This window comes from Carcharodon carcharias, chromosome 8, assembly GCF_017639515.1.
Source record: "Carcharodon carcharias isolate sCarCar2 chromosome 8, sCarCar2.pri, whole genome shotgun sequence".
Classification (NCBI taxonomy): domain Eukaryota; kingdom Metazoa; phylum Chordata; class Chondrichthyes; order Lamniformes; family Lamnidae; genus Carcharodon; species Carcharodon carcharias.
In genome coordinates, this window is record NC_054474.1 from 96,501,367 (window position 1) to 96,524,188 (window position 22,822).

The window sequence follows — 22,822 nt, forward strand, 5'->3', positions numbered from 1 at the left end:
TGAAATAAGAGCAAAAGACGATTTATTTTGTTTTCAGTGTTTTATCACTTTAAAAAGACCTGTAATTGTTCAATTTTCAGTTGCTGCATTCCCTGTTAGAGCTTGTAGTATTAATCCCTTTTGTAACATGAAGAATGTGACACAAGTTTCAAACCATGTCTCTTCGCTCCCACCAACTTTCAGCTGTGCTATGAAAATCTTCCACCGAGCTCTGATCTTTGATTGACTGGGACCGTTCCCGGTGTTCCCGGCTCCCGCCTTGTACCGCAGGATTTCCCACCTGGCAGTGCTCAGCCTCTCAATCTGGTCGGCTGCCGGGTGGAAAGCAGAGTAAAAGATTTCTAATGAGGCTGTGATGTTAAATCTGTCTAGCGTTTCACATTCCCGGCATTTCCATATTCCCTGGCTGCTGGCAGTGTTCCCAATCCAGTCTAGATCTTGGGGTTCAGTTTCTGGGTCCAGAGCAGAAATATCCCTCTGTGGCTCTCAGTTAGAGACTCTCCCTGCCCTGTGTACGCTGAGTAACCACACACACTGGCTTCTTTTCACAGTCACACACCGTGTGCTTCATTTTCACATGGACTCAGCTCCTCCATTTCCAGAAATCAGTTAAGGGGAAAGGGAGACAGAATCAGAAACACCAGTGTTTCTCAAAAAAGAATTCTGTTTGTTGTTCCGTTTTCCACCCAGTCCCTGAGCCTCACACCCCCACCATCCCACAGCACCCCCCCCCCCCCCACCCCCAACCCATAGCTCCCTGCTGCTCAGATGGCAGAATTCCCCAGCGTTAATCAGGTTACAACATGATCTGCTTCACAGCCCTATGCCATGGAGTGCCAGTTCTCACAGGTGCCCACATAGTGAATTACTGAGCTGTACAACCCAGCTCAGTAATTCACTGTGTGGGCACCTGTGTCCAACTCAGGAAGGGGCTGAGTGTGGGTGAGGGACACAACGTAGGTCACTCACACCCACTCCCCCCACCACCCCTTCCCCCAATGCCCACCCTGTTCTCTCAGGCAGACTGTAAGAGAAAGGGGAGGGAGCAAATATAACAAAGAACAAACTTCCATAAACCAAGACTCAGGGCAACAAGAAAACACTGAGCTAAATCAGCACTGTCTGCAATCAGTTCCAATTAATGTTAATCATTAACAGGAAAACTCTCCCTCATTATATTTAATATCAGGAATTGTGTCACTCACCTTAATTGCAACTTGTGCCTCATCCAGGCTCAGCAATGTGTGGGATTTATGTTTCCCTATTTTTGCACAGGAAACACATACACACTCTTCATCATCTTTACAATAGAAGATTAGGGGATCCTTATGGTCAGGACACTGCCTGCCTGTAAGGTCAGACACAGGTTCAGTGAGAGTATGTCCACTGAAAGCCTTGTTCCGTAAATGTGGCTTTAAATGAAGGGAGCAAAGAGATATTTCACATTTCAGACAAGTCTTCACAGCTGGGTTTGGATTACTATAACAGTAATCACACACGACATGACCAGCAGGAGGCTGTGAGTGGTTATATTTTTCCACTATATTACATAGAGTCAAGTTTCTCTCCAGACTGGGTCTGGGATTGAATTTACGGCGACATTGAGGACACTCAAACCTTCCTGGGCCTGCTGTGTGGGCCCAAACTCTTTCAATACATTTCAAACAGAAACTGTGCTGACAGGGCAGAATTACAGGATCCTGGTACACCTGCAGACACACAGCACAGGTTAATTCATCCTCTAAAGCTGCAGGATCCATTGTTACAGCACCTGAAGGGATTTCACACAGTATCGGAGACACTGTGAAACCAGAGCAGGAAGTAAAATCTTTATAAACACTTGATGCAGAGAATGAGAATGTTAGTTTCGCTTTCATGATTCACTCTGGCTGAAGTTTAACCTTTTACAGGCCTGGAGTAGCATTCGGAACCAGTTTCAGAAAAACAAGATTGCATTTTATAACATGGAGTCAGAATACAGCAAGCTAGGCTTAATAAACACAAGCTGAAAACTAATCAGCTCAGACCAGACCCAAAATAATTTAACAAATATATTAAAACCTATATGAAGATGAAAAATAACCTGGAAGGAGGAAGGAGTTTTCTAGGAAGAATAGAAACAAATGCAGAAAAAGTTAACAGTCATCAGAGGAGCAAAGAGAGATGTAAAAAATAAAGCAGCAGAGGCTCCAAGTCTCAGTAAACTCTACATGAAACATGTATAAACAACAAGTAGCTGCAGCAACAAAGACAACTTAATGATGGAGTACAAACCCAAAACAGGAGAGGAAATCATGATACAACTGTACATTGTTCTGGTCAGACTCACCCTGAGTGCTGTGCCCAGTTTTGTCAGAGTCAAAAAGGAACAGGAGGAGGTTATTGAGCCTGTCGAGCCTATTCCAGCATTCAGATAATAGCTGATCTGTATATTAACTCCATCTGCTCAGGGTCTGGAACACAGTCACCCCCAGCAGAGCAGTCTCAACAACCATTACCATAACTAGTCTTTAGCCATCAACATTTAGTTCAAACTATTTTCTCCTCATAACAACTATTTTGTGATGCTTGTTGTGAGGTTTTAACCCCTTTTTCGTTCTAACTTTGGACAAAGGGCGGGGTGAACTGATACAGAATACAGGTGGATAGTGACATTGAACACCAGTCAACAGTCCCAGATTACTGTATCTGACCCTGCTGGTTCCAATCCCAAAACCATCCCATATTCCAAACTTACCTAACTAAATTTTTCACAGTGTTGAACACTGGATCAAGACTGGGCAGGTTATAAACAACCCACGGAACATTCAATCTATTTGCCTGAGACTCCTCATCAAAGTCAGAAAACCATATAAATACATCTCTGTATCTGACCATATCGAGTATAAATTTTGTTGCTTGAAGAGCAAGGATAGGTTTTTGTAAACTCCCATCTAACTTCACGTTTGATAATGAATCTGGCGCAATGATTTATTGTAATGCTACAACGTTAAAAATCAGATAAATACAGGTTGTTAGCATCAAAATCTCTTTCCTATGGAACAGGCCGACACTTTTGTCCCCTTCAACTGTTAAGGAATGGATATTGTTACACAAATTCATGTTACTCCACAGGAGAATAGGGTTTAAATGCATTTATTGGCTTTCAATGGAATTAAATATGAAATTAAAATATTACCAATAATCACAAAATAACTAATAATGATCACAAATAGAGTGTAAATTGACTGATCAAATGATAATTACTCAGATTCAATAACTATTATGAATAATCACATACACAATATATACTCACTCCCTCATTTTCATTTTCAAGATCTATGGCTGGTGACTTTTCCAGGTTGGAACAAAGTCTCTCACTTCCTCCAAATAAAAGGTGTGGCTATGGTTACCCACATGGGCCCCAGTTATGCCTGTCTCTTTATGGGGTATGTGGAACATTCCTTGTTCCAGTCCTACTCCAGCCCCCTCCCACAACTCTTTCTCTGGTATATCGATGATTGCTTCGGTGCTGCTTCATGCTCTCGTCTGGATCTGGAAAAATTTATTAATTTTGCTTCCAATTTCCACCCCTCCATCATTTTCACATGGTCCATCTCTGACACTTCCCTTCCCTTCCTTGACCTCTCTGTCTCAATTTCTGGTGATAGACTGTCCACCAATATTCATTACAAAGCCTACCGATTCCTGCAGCTACCTCGACTACAGCTCCTCACACGCCACTTCCGGTAAGGACTCCATCCCATTCTCTCAGTTCCTTCGCCTCCGTCGCATCTGTTCTGATAATGCCACTTTCAAAAACAGTTCCTCTGACATGTCTTCCTTCTTCCTTAACCGAGGGTTTCCACCCACGGTGGTTGACAGGGCCCTCAACCGTGTCCGGCCCAAATCCCGCGCATCCGCCCTCATGCCTTCCTTTCCCTCCTAGAACCATGATAGGGTCCCCCTTGTCCTCACTTATCACTCCACCAGCCTCCACATTCAAAGGATCATCCTCCGCCATTTCCGCCAACTCCAGCATGATGCCACCACCAAATACATCTTCCCTTCACCCACAGGGATCGTTCCCTCTGGGACACCTTGGTCCACTCCTCCATCACCCCCTATACCTCAACCCCCTCCCATGGCACTTTCCCATGCAACCGCAGAAGGTGCAACACCTGCCCCTTTACTTTCCCTCTCCTCACCGTCCAAGGGCCCAAACACTCCTTTCAAGTGAAGCAGCATTTCGCTTGCACTTCCCTCAATTTAGTCTACTGCATTTGTTGCTCCCAATGCGGTTTCCTCTACATTGGAGAGACCAAACGCAGACTGGGTGACCGCTTTGCGGAATACCTTCAATCTGTCTGCAAGCATGACCCAGACCTCCCTGTCGCTTGCCATTTCAACACCCCACCCTGTTCTCATGCTCACATGTCCGTCCTTGGCCTGCTGCATTGTTCCAGTGAAGCTCAATGCAAACTGGAGGAACAGCACCTCATCTTCTGACTAGGCACTTTACAGCCTTCCAGACTGAATATTGAGTTCAACAATTTTAGATCATGAACTCTTTCCTTCATCCCCACCCCCTTTCCAATTCCTCCCCCTTTTTTCCCAATAATTTATATAGATTTTTCTTTTACCACCTATTTCCATTATTTTTAAATGTATTTCCATCCATTGTTTTATCTCTACCTTTTAGCCTATTTCGATCCCTTCCCCCCACCCCACCCTGACTAGGGCTATCTGTACCTTGCTTGTCCTGCTTTCTACCCTTAATTAGCACATTCCTTAGATAATATCACCACCCTTAACACCTCTTTGTCCTTTTGTCTATGACATCTTTTGGCTATCTCCACATATCACTGGCCCTCTATCCAGCTCAACCTGTCCCCACCCCCCACCAACTTATATTTCACCTCTTTTCTATTTTTACTTAGTTCTGTTGAAGAGTCAAATGGACTCGAAACGTTAACTGTGTTCCTCTCCGCAGATGCTGCTAGACCTGCTGAGTTTTTATTTTTGTTTTGGAACAAAGACAGTTTTGCAACCTCTACTGATCCGTGTGTGTTAAGTCTTGTGGTTTCCAGAAGTTCTAAATAATCACACCATTAGACATAGATATTGGAGCTGAGATCAAATGTATTTCCTGCAGTTTATCATTGTTTAATAAGCAAATATCCATTTACCAAATCAGGCAACAGAAGATATCCTATGAATCAGAACTGTTTTATTGTTAAACTATAGTTCTGCACAAATACCAGTTTCCACTCTTCCCTTCTGGATCCTCTTTCTATCCAGAAGCAAACCCAACTACTTGTGATAGGGGGAAACTCAGCTTTTAAGTATAGGCTTCAATGAGCATCACCTGTTCTCAATTCACTCTGATTTTATCCTGGTTTACTCTTAAAGGGACCTGAATTTTGGTTATTAGCCAGGTCTTCTGGGGGTATCCCTTGTTCCCAAGGTGCCAGCCCTATGGTGGCCAAGGTCCTCCAAAATCTTGTGGCACCTGGGATGGATCAGAATATAGGTGCCATGAGAGCTCCCTGGGAATCCAGCACAAACACAAAATTTGCCTTCTGTGATCATATTTACCTGTATGTTCAAAGAGATTTTCTACTGAGGAATGTGACTGGCTATTGTCAGGGAGCTCTCAAGGCCACGTGTGTGCATTTAATTGCACTGTGCCCCTGTGGGAAACTTGAGATTACTACAAAACCCAATGCTCTGGCAGCCTGGCTTTCGGGTTCCAGGCCAAATTGGACAAATTGCTGCACTCTCCTGAATAGGGTATCAGTCACCTCTTGTATGCACTTGTGCGTTGTTGACTGGAAGATGCTGCACAGGTCCCCAGTGCCCTGGAAGGAGCCACTTGCAAAGAAGTTTAAGGCAGCGGTGACCTCCAATGCCAGCAGCATGGGATTCCCTCCAAATTCTTGTGGCTGCAGGTTATTACTGGCTGATGTAAGCAACCACATTTTGGCACATCTGAAGGCACCTCCAGCATTTCCTTTTGCTCATTTGTAGATAACTGTACTGCCTACGATTCACCTGTGGTCGGACCATTGCTCACTGTTGCAGTGGACCCTGTTTGCCAGCATCTTGACCTTCCTGAGGCCCCGCTGCCTCTTGCTGCTCAGGCTGTTGCACCTCATGGCCATGGCCATGTGATGGGCTTCCTTCTCCTTATCTGGATGAGAGCCAGTAGAAAGCTAGGCCTGGAGCCTGCATTATCTACACCTCAGTGGATCTGTGAACGAATTGAAGTAATAAATCTAGTGAACATATTCTTTACAGGTTTGCCTCCATCTCAGAGCCACCACGCCAGTGCTAAGTCCTGTGCCTGGCCTCTGTCTAGAAATGGCATCCCCACCCCACCTCTTCCAGGTGAAGGATATCCTGAAGAACAAGAGTTAGGTGTTTCGCCTGTTCATACATGACTGCACATGGAAAAATTGCTCTTTGACCCTGATGACGAGAGCCATTTATGGGAAACCTCCCTCTGACACTATTCAGTTTGCCTCCACTGCCCTCAATACTCTAGAGAGACTATTGCCTTGGTATTATAGAAAGACTAACCATATGACCCCTATCCTGCATGACTGTTCACCTAGGAGGATGGAGATTTGGAGTCAGGATCTGGCCACCATCCACCAGCCGTGCCCCATGGAGGCATTCACCTCTTCCCATCCTTCATTTCTGAAAGCAGCATATGGCAAATGGCACAGAATGAATGGCAGCTCTACACCTTGCTGGGATCTTGAATCATGAGACCTATGAGTCAGGAATTAACCTGCTGCCATGTGGGCTTCACCATAGAGGGAACACAACTATCATGGCTGCCATCCAGTTGCCACTTTGTCCCTTTAGTCAGCAAATTGTGCTGACCTTGAACTCTATACACTTGAAAAGACCCTCCTCCCAATTCTAAGTATTGCAGCATTGTATTGTTGGAAAAATGGTAAGCGTTAATTTTAAGACTCGTTCAACTACCTTCTATCCTTCTCCTGTCACCCACCAACTTCCCCCATCACACTTGACCCACCCAATATCACTATTCCTCTCCCGTCCGCCACCCTTAAACCTCCCCCATTACCCTGAACCCTATTACCATTCACCTCTGTGATGGTTCTACTATCTTTACCCTCCCAGGAGGATAAATTTATTTAATCAAACTTATTGTTAGTCATAATCCTCTACTGGGAGTGATTTTAAATCATTATAAGAGCTTAGTCAGCTATTATTATCTACAGGCTTGGCCTTAAAATAAAATGTCCTCTCTCTCAGGAGTATATAGGCTAAACAAAGGTATTTCAGAATAAAATATACTTAGTAGACACATTATAATAGAATTAACTCCCCTAAGTTAACCTACCTCAGTACATAGAATTCCTCTCCAAGAACTCTAGAGAAGTTAGGGCCCTGAGGTATAAAGAGTGAGTCTACAACTTTTATAATGATTACTTAATATCATTTTATTATAAGAATAAATCCCGAATTACATTATAGTAATGGTTGCAACCTTACAAAGTGTAATATAATTAAAATAAACAAATCCACCTAAAATTAAATGCAGGATATCACAAACAAAGAATATAGTAGGTTTATCTTCACAACCAAAGTATAAAGGTTAGTTTTATCTTGTCTCAGCTAAGCATGAAGAAATCTATCTAAGATCTCTACTCACTGCTGTTCAGGATGGAATGGTCTGACCCTGATGCTTACTTAGAGGCGATACCTAAAAAAAATTTCTTGCCTAATTGTAGTTACTGGGTAGGAACAAACTCATTATTGATATATTTTAGCAGGTTTTTAGCTTTTCTTAGGACTCTTTAATCTCAGAGTTCTTGAGGATCAATCAGTCTGTCTTGTAAGTATTTTTTCAGCTTGCAGCAACCAGTCTCAAGTCTTTTTGGCTCACAGAAACCAGTCTCAAGGTTAGCTATGTTAATTTTTCTACATTTTGTATCTTAATTGTTTGTCACTTTGCTCTCCCTGTTCTTGGGCAAGATTCAACTTCTTCATCAGTTGGGTTAAGGACTTGACTGTTAAATTTCATAACACTTCCACATGCCATCCTTCTCCTTAGAGCCAATACCCGTTGCTGTCCCCATGCCCACCCTGACCCCTCTTGTTATCTGAGCCACCTGTGTAATCAGCCTCAGTGACTTCCACACCCATGAAACCTTCAACTATGCAACTATCACCCTGGACCTGCCACCCTACCGCACCCCACTCCCCACTCTGACTGTGTTCCCTCCTCTGACCAGTACCTTCAGTTCAACACCCAGGGTGCCACCATCAATTGCACAGCCCACCCTCTAAGACCATTCTCTCTCCAACCATCCTTGTCCGTAAAGTCCCCTCCCTGACCCAGCCACAGAATCCCCCGGTCCACTACGAAAGGCCCTTCCCTCATCTCACATCGCTGCATTCCTCGCTGCCTTCCCCTTTCTCCAGACAGTCTCTTCCTTCTTCAGACACTCTACCCTGTGCCCTTCATCCTTTACCTGCCACTGTTGTTCAGCATCTGCTCCACCCTTCCCTCCCTGCCCCAACCCCCTCCAGGCTTTGTCTGCCTCTCATGTCCAGCTTCACCACCACCCTACCCCCTCCACCCTTAGCCTGCCTCCCTTGTCCAGCCTCTGCTACCCCTCCCCCCCTTAGACTGCCTCCTGTGTCCAGCCTCTGCTCCAGCCTTTGAACCGACTCCCCCTTCCACCCTTATCCTGCCTCCCATATCTAGCCTCTGCTCCACCCTATTCCCCCCTTAGCCATATCAAGCTCCACACTTTCACCCACTCCCCATGGCCCCTTATGCCCCCTATGTCAAGCTCTGCCCTTCCACCCACTCCCTGTGGCCCTTATGCCTCCATGCCATCTCTACCCTTCCATCCACCCCCTATGTCCCCTCATGTCCACTCTGCCAAGCTTTGCCCTTCCACCCACCCCCTCTGGCCCCTCATGCCCCCATGCCAAGATATGGCATTTTCAAGCCCAGTGACCCATTGTACACTTTTGAGGACCAATGAACCATAAAGTGTTTTTGACGTTTTAAAAAAAGCTTCGAAGAAAAGTAATCCATCCATAACTTTCTCCTACGTCTGAAAAAAAAGCCTGCACTACAAACTAATAAAAATGTCAATCATCCAGGCCCTTTAAAGTCTCAAAAAACACAAACCCTTAAAACCACTTAACTTGTATAAACAAACATTATGAAATTGACAGCAGAGATCAAAGTGCCTGAGCGGTCAATGAAACAATGTTTTCTCTGGGGAGCAGGTATTCCATATTCAAATAGCTGTCTGGGCTCTCAGCCATGCCTTGTTTTATATGTGTGTACTAGTATACAATTGTAAAATACGAACATATACATTAGGAGCAGGATTAGGCCATTCAGCCCCTTGAGCCAGCTCTGCCATTCAATAAGATCATGGCTGATCTGATTGTGGCCTCAGCTCCACTTTCCTTCCTACCCACTATATCCTTTGACTCCCTTGTCAATCAAGAATCAAACTAACTCAGCCTTAAAATCCCTCTGAGAGGAAACATTTCTCCTCATCTCCGTCTTAAATGGAAGATCCCTTATTTTAAAACTGTGCTTCCTAGTTCTAGTCTTTCCCACAAGGAGAAACATCCTTTCAGCATCCACTCTGTCAAGACCCCTCAGGATCTTATATGTTTCAATAAGATCGTCTCTCATTCTCATATTCCATCCTTATATATTCCTACGTTACAACAAGGGCTACACTTCAAAAATAGAACTTCATTGGCTGCCAAGACCTTTGGGATATCCCGAGGTTGTGAAAGGTGCTACAAAATGCAAATTTCCCTTTATTTTACTCTTTAAACATACTTTTCGCCCTATGAGAGACAGTGTCCCTTTAACAGACACTCTGATTGAAACCGTGTATGTCCGGCCCTACCTGACTAATTGTGGGTGAAGATTTGGCCCATTTCAGAGAGGAATGTTTAAAGCAGATGTCACTGGGGACTGATGATTAATCTCAGGCTTCTGATCCACACACACACAGGGAGCTGATATAAAAGTTCAGGGGTATTCCCAGCTGTCTGAACACAACTAACCCAACCTGCTCCCAGTCCCTTATATTGGAGAAAAGCTGCATGTTCTTACTGATGATTCCTAATATGTCTGAGTGGTACTTTTCCCATCCATTCAGCCTCTTCTGGAAAAGTTGAGATATATTGGACAGGTTCAGGGTGAGCGCTGGAATATCTGGCTCTGTGATCCTCTGAGTCTCAGTCACTCTGTAATGAAAGAGGATAGAATGCTTTTATCAGTGTAGACATTTCAGATCAGAAACCCAAAGGGGAATAAGTGATCAGTGCAACAACCTGCACCCCTTCTACTGCTTGTACTGACAGTGCACAGCACTGATAATGGCAGAATCCTGGAATTTGCAGTCTCCCTGCATTCACCGTTTCCACAAGTGCAGTAGGATCCTGTTTTGCTGCCACTTCAGTTCAGTTTGTGATTTTCAAATCTATCTGTGTTCAGTCCAATTTCTCTGTACTGGAGCCTCATCTTTCCATCATTAACAATGATTATTATCCTGAGGGTCTCCAGACTGTGCTCCCCCCTCTCTGCAGGAACACACTCACTACAATCATGTGAAGTGAGGAGAAGGAACAGCCTCCCAGGGACCTGGGATCAATGAGATTCCCTCACAGACCGCTCTATTTTAACTCCCAATGGGAGGGGGAAGAATGTGGATTAAAATATTGGGATGAAGCAATCTGACCACTTTCCCATTCATTTAAATTTTAACACAAATCAGGCCATCGACAAGACTCCTAGGAAAGGCAGTCACCATCTAATTAACATTCAGAAGTTACTGCCTGATGACTGGCAGTGACTAAAGTGTGAGCCTAGGTCAGAGGGACAATTGAACAACTGAGCTAGCAAAGATCAGAGGCCAGAGGAGCCGACTGGCCAAAGTCAGTATTAAAGAAGTGCTCCTTTTAGCACTCCTTGTGGGCCAGGCGGAGCAGGAGACCCAAGCCCCATCTTTCAGCCTTCACTCCCCAGCCCTTGATGGGGTCTCAGAGCTTCTGCTTTGCTCTATGAGTAATGGCAACATCATCATGGGTCTCTAGCTCTGCCCCCTTGCCGCTTGTTTGGCTCCCATCTGCCAGTCAGGCCATCAATTTGTTGAAGGGTCATGAGGACTTGAAACGTCAACTCTTTTCTTCTCCGCCGATGCTGCCAGACCTGCTGAGTTTTTCCAGGTAATTCTGTTTTTGTTTTCAATCACCACTGTTAGGTGAGAACCTGAAGAAGATTATTTAACTGAGGCCTGGACGTTGAGATCGACAGGGCCTCCACAATCCAGCCTTGCCAGGATCTTCTCATGTTAACAGCCTCCCCTGCACCCTCCCTACCTCTCTATTAATATCAGGGTCAGAGTGTCCAGTGACACTGACATTACTGGGAAATCTCAGCACCCAGTCATTTCTCCAAGTGGACAGAATGAGCCAATCAAAATACATTTTACCATCACTCTGACACTGGGACCTGACCCCCTCCTCATTTCTCCAGAGGCTGGCTGATAGACCAAGCTAATCATATGACACTCAATGGAATAGAGCTGTCACTGAGACACATGGAGCCTTTAGAAAGCCTGGATTAGATACAACACACTGCAGCTTTCTCTCTCTCACTCTTATCACTTCCTATCTAACAGGTTCCTGAGAAACTCTACACACCAATGGAACAGTCCATGTTACTGCTATTTCCCATAGGCTGCCTGAACCAATAACCTCTCAGTCAAACATCACTCAATATTTCCACCATTTGAAAGCACCTTATCTGGGAAGGTTTCCAAGTCTTGATTCTCTTTCACTCTTCTCCAAAATACTGGTGAAAGTTCCCTATCAACATCAGGTCCTGTATGAATGAGAGGAACTTATCTGGAAAGGAACTGTTTCGAGTTCTGTGAATAAAGAGAGAAGACCAAATCAGTCAACAAACAAACCAACACTCAGTGGAACCAAACAGTGAATTTGGGATTGAAAGGAAAGAATTCAGTGTGTAACAGTAGGTGGGCCAGTCACAGGAATGGGGAAAAATCCCACAATTTACTGCACTCTATCCTCGGGCTGTACCAACACTCTGAGGGCAGGGCAGTGGGGTAGCACCAACACTCCGAGGACAGGGCTGAGTGGGCAGGGGAGGATGAATTCTTGGAGTATGTACAAGATGGGTTTCTGGAGCAGGACATTGAAGGACCAACTAGGGAATAGGCTATTTTAGATTTAGTATTATGTAATGAGAAAGGACTAATCGATAACCATGTTGTAAAGGAGTCTTTATGAAATAGTGACCATAACATGCCAGAATTTTACATTCAGTTTGAAGGTGATATAGTTCATTCTGAAACTAGTCTTAAAGCTGAACGAAGGAAATTGTGAAGCTATGAGGGGCAAGCCGGCTGTGGTGGATTGGGAAAATACACTAAAAAGATTAATGATAGACAGGCAATAGCTAGTATTTAATGGAGCATTACATAGTCGACAACAAATATGTATTCCTTTAAAACATAAAAACCAAGAGGAAAGGTGAATCGACCATGGCTAACAAAAGAAGTTAAAGATTGCTTTAGATTAAAGGAAGTGGTTCATAAGGTTGCCGGAAAAAGTGATAAGCCCGAGGATTGAGAGCAGTTTAGAATCCTGCAAAGGAGGATAAAGAAAGGGGAAAGAGAATATAAATGCAAGCTAGCGAAAAACATAAAGGTAAGAACTTCCTTAGGTTTGTAAAAAGGAAAAGATTAGCAAGGACAAATGTGCGTTCATTACAACTGGAGACAGGAGAATTATAGTCAAGAATAGGGAAATGGGGTATAAACGAAACAATCACTGTTTCACAGATGAAGATACAGAAAAATCTTCCAGAAATACTAGGGAACCAATGGACTTGTGAAAATGAGGAACTAAAGAAATTTATGTGAATAAAGTGCTAGTACTCAAAAAATTAATTGGACCGAAGGTTGATCAATCCCCTAGACCAGATGAGCTACATCCCAGAGTGTTGAAGGACAGGGCTGCAGAGATAATGGATGCATTGGCGGTATCTTTCAAAATTCTATGGGCTGAATTTTCCCCCCATTGGGGAAAAAAAATTCCGAAACGTTACCTCATGTCACAATGTCACATGAGTTGGGACATGTCCATAATTTTTACAAAATCTTCATTAAAATTTTTTAAAGCCTACATGAAACCTCATTCCGCCCGTGGAAGAGTTTTCATGCTTTTTCTAATTCCTGCTGGGGCTCCTGGCCTGCCCACCAACTTTAAGGTTGGATGGGCAGGTCCTTTAATTACTTAATTGACCTTGTCTATGGCATCAATTGGTCATTGACAGGTCAGTGAGCGTGCAGCTGATTTTGCTGCGGTCCTGCCTTCCTGAAAATTTAAATTGGGCGCAGTGACATTGGGAGTTCCCCACGACGTCACTGCACATCATTTTATGTGTCGGCGGATGGGCCCCGCCCCCCCGCCATCGCTTGCCGACTCGTAAAATTCTGCCTATAGGTTCTTGAAAGGTTTCTGTGGACTCGAAAGTAGCAAATGCAACTCCATTATTTAAGAAGGAATGGAGAGAGAAAACTGAGAACTACAGACCTGTTAGTTTGACACAGCAGTAGGGAAAACATTAGAATTTATTAAAAAGGATGTGCTAACTGGACATTTAGGAAAAAGTGATATGATTGGGCAGAGCCAACATGGATTTATGAAAGGGAAATCATGTTTGACAAGCCTGTTGGGAGTTTTTTGAGTATGTTACCTGTAGCATAGATAAAGGAAAACCAGCAGATTTAGTGTATTTGGATTTTCAGAAGGCTTCCAATAAGGTCCCACACAAGAGGTTCATAGACAAGATTAGAGCACATGAGATTGGGGATAATATACTGCTATGGATTGAGAATTGGTTAACAAACAGAAAACAGAGAGTAGAAATAAATGAGTCATTCTCAGGATTGCAGACTGTTACCAGTGGGGTACCATAAGGATCAGTACCCGGGCCACAGTTTTTCACAATCTGTACAAATGATTTGTATGGGGGGACTAAATGTGACATTTCCAAATTTGCTGATGATACAAAATTAGGTAAGAATGTAAGTTGTGAGGAGTCTTCAAGGGGACTTGGGCCAGAAATTTCCCCCCATCGGAAGGGCTGTGCGGGGGTGGGCGCGAACCCGATCGGTGCCCCCGATTGGAGATCATTGCCATTTTACATGGGTGGGCCAATTAAGGCCCACCCAGTGTGACGCTCGCCCAGAAATACTGAGCGCTCCCTGTGCGGGCAGGAGGGGATTCCCCGAGAGGTTCCCTGCTCTCTTTCATGCACGCACGTGAAAGAGCCCAGAGATCTCCCTGAGGCATGGAGATGCCTCAGGGAGATTTGTTTCAGTGCTGAAATTTTAATAAAGATTTTTAACACTTTGAAAACATGTCCCCTCACGTGACACTATCACATGAGCTGGAACATGTCAAAGAATAAATGTATAAATTTTTATTAGATTTCAAAACACTTCATGAAATCTCATTCCACCCGCAGATGAGGTTTCATGAAAAATGCGAAGGCCACTTGGGCTCTTTGCCTGCCCGCCAACCTTAAGGTTGGATGGGCAGCTCATTAAATTGAATTAATTAGGTTTCAAATGGCCTTAATAAGCCTTTGACAGTTCGGCTGCGCGCCCGCCGAACTGAAAATCTAAATGATGCGCAGTGACGTCAGGACGCCTGCCCTATGTCACCATGCATCATTCTATGCGTTGGCGAGCGGGCCCTTGGAGAATTCTGCCCTTGGAGAGGCTAAGTGAATGGTCAAGAACATGGTAGATGGAATATCATTTGAATAAGGGTGAAGTTATCCACTTTTGTAGAAAAATGGAAAGGCAGGGTATTTCTTAAATGGCTAGAGATTGGAAAGTGTTGATGTCCAAAGGGACCTGGGTGTCCTTGTTCATTGCAGATGCAGCAAGCAATTAGGAAGGCACATGGTATGTTGGCCTTCATCGCAAGGAAATTTGAGCACAGGAGTAAAGATATCTTGCTGCAATTGTATAAAGCCTTGGAGAGACTGCACCTGGAGTATTGTGTACAGTTTTGGTTTCCTTATCTAAGAAAGGATATACTTGCCACAGAGAGAGTGCAATGGAAGTTCACCAGACTAAGCCTTGGGATGGTGGAATTGCCTTATTAGGAGTGATTGAGGAAAGTCAGCCTGTATTCTTTAGCATTTTGAAGAATGAGTGGTGAATTCATTGAAACTTATAAAATTCTTACAGAGCATGACTGGGTAAATGTAGATAGGATGTTTCCCCTGGCTGGTGAGTCTAGAACCAAGGGGCACAGTCTCTCCAAGTCCCCTTGAAGCCTCAGAATAAGGGGCAGACCATTTAAGACGGAGCTGAGGAGGAATTTCTTCACTCAGAGAGTGGTGAATCTTTGGAATTCTCTACCTCTTAGGGCTGTGGCAGCTCAATTAATGAGCGTGTTTAAGACAGAAATCGATAGATTTCTGGATACTATTGACATCAAGGTACATAGGGATAGTACAGGAAAATTGAGTTGAGGTAGATCAACCATGATCTAATTGAATGGGGGAGCAGGCTTGACAGGCCGAATGGCTTACTACTACTCCTATGGCCCTAACATTCTGAGGGCAGGGCTGAGGGAGCAGCACCTACACACTGAGGGCAGGGCTGAGGGGGCAGCTCCAATGCTGAGCCCCACCAACAACTTTCAAACAGTTCAGTCTTTCTCCAGCTTCACAGAAACAGCCCATTCCCCAGCCATGGCCCTGTTTGTATTGAAGATATACCTGAATAAAGGAGGGAGGGTATCTCTGAACCAGACTCTGGGTCTCTCCATCTATTAATGTAATCTGTTCCATCCTCTTGTTTAATGCTTCAGAACAGGTTCTAATCTGTTTGAGAGCTCGGAGCCCCTCCTCACTGATCAGTTTCAATGTGGATTCTTCATCTCCTTCCAGCTTTCTCCTCCATTCAGAGAAGCTCATTGATAACTATCCTTTCAGCTCAATGATTCATGTTTGAAACCCAAACCAACTCTCATAACAAATGGTCCTTCCACACAGCTGTCACCCTGAGCATACAGCACTTTCCAGAGAAAGGATAGATTGTTTAGATCACTATGCCATCACCCGTTAAAGATAGACAAGCAGTGGGGGGTGTCTACTGGGACAGAAAACAGAGTTTAACCAGTGTTGCCTTGAGTTTAAAAGAAAGAGCACTCTATTTAGACTGGGTATGGCACTACCACCTGGTTGATCCACACCTGGAGTAATAGCTGCAGTTTTGATCTGGAGAGGAAGAACCAACCTGGTTTGGAAGTGCTCATTGGCTCAGTGAGAAGAGAAACCCTTTCAATATTCAATTCCACTTTTCCCTACCTTTATTTCAGCTTCTGATCTCTCCCAAGTCTCGCTGTTTGCTGAAACAATTCTGCTGGGCTCTCCGAAGCTTCTCGATTTCTCTCTCCAATTCTTCCCGTAAAGATATTTGGCTTTATGAAGCATTTTTAACAAAGTAAAACATCCCATGGCCCTTCAACAGTGAGTAATCCGTCAAAAATTCATACTGAGTCAAAGGAGGAGACATTAGGACAGGTGAGAAAATGCTTGGTTAAACAAGTAGGTCTTAAAGAGCTTCTTAAAGGAGGAGAGGGAGAGGTGGAGAGACAAAGAGATTTGGGGAGGGAATTCCAGAGCTGAAGGTCATGACTGTTGAAGGCCTGGACACCAATGATGGGGCAAAGGAAACTGAGGCTGCACAAGAGGCCAGAAATGGTGGAATGTAGAGTCCTCAGGGTGTTGAATGGACTGGAGGGAGTTATAGAGATAAAGAGGAGTGAGGCTGTGGTGGGACTTGAACACAAGGATGAGCATTTTAAAAGTGATGTTTTGCCAGACCGGGAGCCAATGTAGTTCAGTGAACACAGAGGTAAACAGTGAAAGGGATGTGGTGCGATTTAGGAAATGGGAGGCCGATGAGTTCATGTTTATGGAGGGTGCAAGGTAATCAGGAAAGCATTAGAATAGTTAAGTTTGGCGACATCAAAAGCAAGATTGGAAATTTCATTTGCTGATGGGCTGAGGAATGGGTAGAGACAGGCGATATTATGGAGGTGGAAGTAAGCGGCCTTTGTGATGCTGAGAATAAAGGGGTCAGAAGCTCAGTGCCATGAAGCTATTAATGTATAGAATATTTTGGAAAATATTTTTATTTTAAAATTGATGTTTAGTCTGCAGGTGTGTCTTAATTGGATTAAATCTAGCTAGTCTGGGTGCTTTGATATATACTAGTTTGAGATGTAAACATGGAGGTAAAGTGTATTTGCATTTTTTGAATAGATCATTCAAGTGGGGTGAAAACTTGATACCTTTCTAGCAGCTACCAAGCAATATGCTTATATTACTAATAAAATTGGTACAATGAATGATGTTTTATTGTTAAAAGGTAAAGTTCAAAGAGACTGGTGAGACAATAAGAATTAGAATTCAATCAGTGGTGGTAGGTATAACTTCAGTAGGTTTTGGGTGTGCAGAGCAGAGGCAATGTAAGATCAAAGGCAGCTGCAAGCCTCCAACTGGCTCCATAGTGAAAAGAACCTCATTTTGAATTCATAAGGTGAAAATGCTTTGCCTGGTGTTTGGTTAACTCTATGAGTTGCTGTTGCCTTAATGGAGATTAGTTTGGAAATTTATTAAAAGTTATGATTGTAGTAATTGTAGCCAGGTGTATATATATTTTTAATCTGTTTAAATTAATAAAATGTTTCAATTAATTTAGTGTAAAACCTCGAGAACTGATGGTCCGATTCCTGAATTTAGAGTAACATCTCAAACATAACACTTAAAATTATAGGCTATGACAGTTGTTCAAAGTTTCCCCCTGGGATTTTTAAATAACTCCACTTTACCAACTGCATTGGTCATAACAACTGGGGGCTCATCCGGGATATAAATTATATTTCTAATTCCTTGATTGGTTAGAAATTGGTGAATCTTAAGCTTACGAGTACAAGAGGCACTTTGAATTCAGGAGTTGGTGAGGTATTTTAGGAGTGGTGAGACTGCAAGATGGCTTTGGCAATGCTAAGACATGTCTAGGAGTAGAACAGATAACTCTGAGTGGGTTGGAGAAAATAACCAAAAGTAAGTTAGCAGAGTTGGCAGATAAGTTACAATTGGGGTTACCTGCAGAAGCTAGGAAATCAGGTATAGTTAAAATTATAGCACAGTGTCTACAGTTGGAAGTGAAACCTGACACTAGTGAGTCACAGCTGGAGGTAGTGAGACTTCAGTTACAAATGAAGATGCTAGAATTTGAACAAGCAAAGGAACTGAAAAAGCTTGCATTTGAAGCAAAGGGCATAAAAATGGCTTTTAAAAAGGAATTAGAAATTGTGACGAGAGAGGAGGAAAGAGAAAAAGAAAGAGAATTCCAACTGAAAATGTTGGCAGTTAGAAAAGAGATGTCAGTAGGTGAGGAAGGATTTATCTCTAGAGTAGAACCCAGTGGGGATATGTTTAAATTTGTACAAGCTCTTCTAAAGTTTGAGGAAAAAGATATTGAAACATTCTTTATTTCATTTGAGAAGCTAGTTAAACAGATGAAATGGCCACGGGAAAACTGGACATTATTATTACACTTTACATTATTAGGCAGGGGACTTGAGGTACACGTTTCGCTTTCAGAAGAAATGTCAGTGAATTATGATGTCGTGAAAAAAGCTATGTTGGGTGCATATGAGTTGGTTCCTGCAGCATACAGGCAGGCAGAAATTTAGGAATATGAGAAAACAGCCTGGGCAAACTTGTATTGAGTTTGAAAGAGTAAAACAAAGTAATTTTGACCGGTGGATACAGGGGTTAAAAGACAACCTATGCAGCTCTTGAGTCATTCTTTTGGAAGGATTTAAAGATTCAATCCCTTCAGTAGTGAGAACTCATGTGGAGGAACAGAGGGTTCATTCTGTAAGACAAACAGCAGAGATAGCTGATGATTATGAGTTAGTTCATAGAGCTAAACCATTTTTCTGTCCCCTTTCAAATTGGAAAATGATAATAAGCGGCATGGTGAAAGGAAGGCAGGTAGTCAGGAAGAGAAAGAGTAACTGGAAGTTCTCAGGAAGTTTTTTTTAACAAAAAGGAAGGTGCTAAATGTAGAAGTGACATTTGAAAATTGAGCTGTTTTTATTGTAATAAAGTGGGGCACACAAAGTCAGAGTGTTGGAGATTGCAGGAAAAATCTGCAGGAATTATTAGAAAAGCTCTGGAAGTAAAAGTACTGTGGGTTCTGAGATTCAGGCACAGGAGAAACCAGTGGTTTGTGTACAGGTGAAACAAGGAGAATCTGTGAAAGGTAAAGAAGTGGGAATGTGTTCACAGTTTACTCAAGAGAATTCTGAGGAGAAGGTCGCAGAAATGTTTAAAGATTTTGTCTGTGAAGGGAAAGTCTTTCCATGTGTACAGGGTGGAGTAGGTAAAGATTAAAATTTTAAGAGACACAGGGGCTAGTCAGTCCTTAATGTTGTTGGATAGTGATATTTGTTGTGCAGAGGGAGTGTTGGAGGAGATGGAGATGCTAAATCAATTCCATTGTGGAAGGTAAATTTAAAGAGCAGATGGAAGATGGGTGAGGTTATTGTTGGAGTGTTGGAAAAATTGCCCATTGCAGGGGTTCAATTTATTCTGGGTAATGATATAGCTGGATCACAAATGTGGGTGATGCCTGTGGTAGTTGAGCAGCCTGTAGAAGTGTTTTCAGCAGAAGTGCTACAGAAGGAACATCCTGTATTGTTTCCTAATTGTGTTATAATGAGATCAAAAGTCCGTAGGGAGGAACAAAATAAACAAGATAAGCAGGCAGTTCAAAGGCAAGAAGAAGCTGTCGAAATCCAATTAGCTGGCACTGTATTTGATAACATTGTTCAGGAGGAAGGAATGCAGGACAGTTCGGTTAAAGTGTTTAACTCAAAGTGGAGTTGCAGAAAAATGATTTGCAATTAAAACAGTTATGTCAGAAAGCTTATTCAGAAACCGAAGCAAAATGTATTCCTGTATGTTATTATCTTCGAAGGAATATATTAGTGAGAAAATGGCAGTCGGATCATGCTCAGCAAATGAAAGCTGGAGGGAGGTGCATCAGATTGTTATCCCATTAAGTTATAGAAATGAGATTCTGAGGATTGCTCATGAAATTCCAATGGGGGGACATTTAGGAATTAGGGAAATACAGGAAAAGATGACAAGTTTTTTTTTGGCCAGGGTTGCATAAGGATGTAGGCAAATTCTGTAGAACCTGTTATATATGTCAAGTAACAGGAAAAGCACAAGCAGTGATTAAGCGTGTGCCTTTGATCCCAATACCAGCGTTTGAAGAACCTTTTACCAGGGTCATGATTGATTGTATAGGACCCCTTCCTAAGACTAAAAGTAGAAATCAGTGTTTATTAACAGTAATGGATGAGTCTACTGGTTTCCTGAAGCATTACCTTTAAGAAATATTACAACCAAGAAGATTGTGGAGGAGTTAATTAATTTTCTCATGAGATATGGTTTACCTAAAGAAATACAATCAGATCAGGGGTCAAATTTCATGTCACAGCTGTTTAAGGAAGTAATGAACAGTTTGGGGTGAAAGCAGTTTAAGTTAACAGCTTATCATCTGGAGTCACAAGGAGCTTTGGAAAGATGGCATCAAACTTTAAAAACTATGATAAGAGCATACTATCGTGATTATGCACAGGACTGGGATACAGGAATTCCACTTTTGTTTTTTGCTATTACAGGCACTCCTAATGCATCAACTGATTTTAGCCCTTTTGAACTAGTTTACGGTCATAAGGTAAGGGGACTACTGAAATGGATTCATGAGAAATTGGTGGCTCAGAATTCAGAAACTACTCTCCTGGATTAAGTATCAAATTTCAGGGAAAGATTGAACAGAGCATGTGAGTTGGCTAGGGAACATTTAAAGATATCACAGCAAGTGATGAAAGCGAAAGCAGATAAGACGGCTAAAATTCGCAGTTTTGTTTCTGGAAAGTATTAGTTTTGTTACCAGTACTAGGTGAGTCATTAAATGTAAGATTTAGTGGACCTTAAAGGATTGAAAAGAAATTGAGTGAAGTAAATTATTTAATAAATACTCCAGATAGAAGAAAGAAGCAGTGGGTATGTCATGTAAGTATGCTGAAAAAGTATTTTGACAGGGAAGAGGAACAAAAAGAGGTGTTAGTGATGGTGGATGATGAGAAAGAGGTACAAGTGCAGGACTCTGAAATTGATTTTCCTCTAATCAAATTGGATAATGAGGGGGTGCTTGAAAATTCAAACGAAATATTGAGTTACCTTCCAAACAAGTGTCAAGGTGATTTGGAAAAGCTATTGCCACACAAAACTATTTGTAGAAATAAGTTGGGAAAGACACATTCAGCTTCAAATGATGTATGTCTAGAAAGGCAACAACCTTATAGATTAAATCTGGCAAAGTTATCACAAGTACAAAAAGAAATTGATTTCATGCTTCAAAATGATATCATTGAGTCTAGTTGCAGTAACTGGAGTTCGCCTGTTGTACTGGTACCGAAACTGGATGGAACACAAAGACTGTGTGGACAATTGAAAGGTGAATGCAGTGACAAAAGTGAATTCATATCCCAGACCACAATTGAAAGATTGCATTGAGAAAGCGGGACAATCAAAATTTATCACAAAGATTGACTTGCTAAAACGATATTGGCAGTTACTATTGTCGGAAAGGGCAAAGGAGATATCAGCTTTCATAATGCCAAGTGGACTATATCAGTCTAAAGTCATATCATTTGGTATGAAGAATGCACCTGTGACATTTTAAAGACTGACAAAGAAAGTAATTGCGGGTCTAAGCAATTGTGCGGTTCACAATGATGACCTAATTGTTTTCAGTCAGATGTGGGAGGAGCATTTTCAGCATCTGGAAGAATTATTTACTCGACTACAATAAGCTAATCTGGTGATGAACTTGGCTAAAAGTGAATTTTCAAAAGTGCAAGTTACGTTTCTAGGCCATTCCATTGGATATGGTAAGGTGGCCCTGAGAGTTGCGAAAGTCAAGGCTATTGTTGATTTCCCACTGCCTACAACAAAATGAGAAATTTTGAGATTTCTGGGCATGAGTGTGTTTTACCAGAAATTTGTACCAAATTTTAGCCAAGTGGTTGCTCCACTGACTGAACTATTAAAAAAGAACAAGAAGTTTCAATGGACACTGGAGTGTCAGAAGTCATTTGACAGTTTGAAAACTGTATTAACTACGGCACCAGTTTTGGCAGCACCCAATTATGCTAAGCAATTCAAGTTGGCCATTGACGCAAGCGATATAGGCATTGGGGCTAGACAGTTACAAGAAGATGACACTGGAATTGAAAAACTGATGAGTATTATTCACGGAAGCTGAACGTACAACAGAGAAGATATTCAACAATTGAGAAAGAGACTTTTGAGTTTAGTGTTAGTATTTCAGCATTTTGAAATTTATGTTGGAAACAATTCATCAGAAACAATTGTTTACACACACCTTAATCCCTTGAAGTTTTTGGACAAATTTCGTGACAAAAGTGCAAGGCCTTTCAGATGGAGTCTATTATTACAACCATTTAATCTAAGTATTATACATATTGCTGGAAGAGAAAATCTGATTGCAGATGCATTATCAAGAGTCTGAAGCTTAAAGGAAATTGGTACATTTAAAAAAAACCTGGACACTGAACTGGAGTGATTTCTGTTGATACCAAGGACTTGTGT

The 22,822-nt window shown here is 42.5% G+C and overlaps 1 protein-coding gene and 1 long non-coding RNA gene across 3 annotated transcripts in view; one reads left to right on the forward strand and one right to left on the reverse strand.

The window, feature by feature from the left end:
* Positions 1–1,848, reverse strand: part of LOC121281325 (E3 ubiquitin-protein ligase TRIM8-like) — a 33,352-nt gene extending 31,504 nt beyond the window's left edge. For both annotated transcript variants that reach the window (XM_041194225.1, XM_041194226.1), the window contains exon 1: positions 1,206–1,848. In XM_041194225.1, coding sequence (XP_041050159.1) covers positions 1,206–1,760 — 555 coding nt within the window. In that variant the 5' untranslated portion in view covers positions 1,761–1,848. The remainder of the gene's footprint in view (positions 1–1,205) is intronic.
* Positions 1–21,346, forward strand: part of LOC121281326 — a 52,184-nt gene extending 30,838 nt beyond the window's left edge. Inside the window, exons 3-4 of the long non-coding RNA XR_005943861.1 lie at positions 16,435–16,639; positions 20,827–21,346. This is a non-coding gene — a long non-coding RNA (uncharacterized LOC121281326). The remainder of the gene's footprint in view (positions 1–16,434; positions 16,640–20,826) is intronic.
* The last annotated feature ends 1,476 nt before the right edge of the window (positions 21,347–22,822 follow it).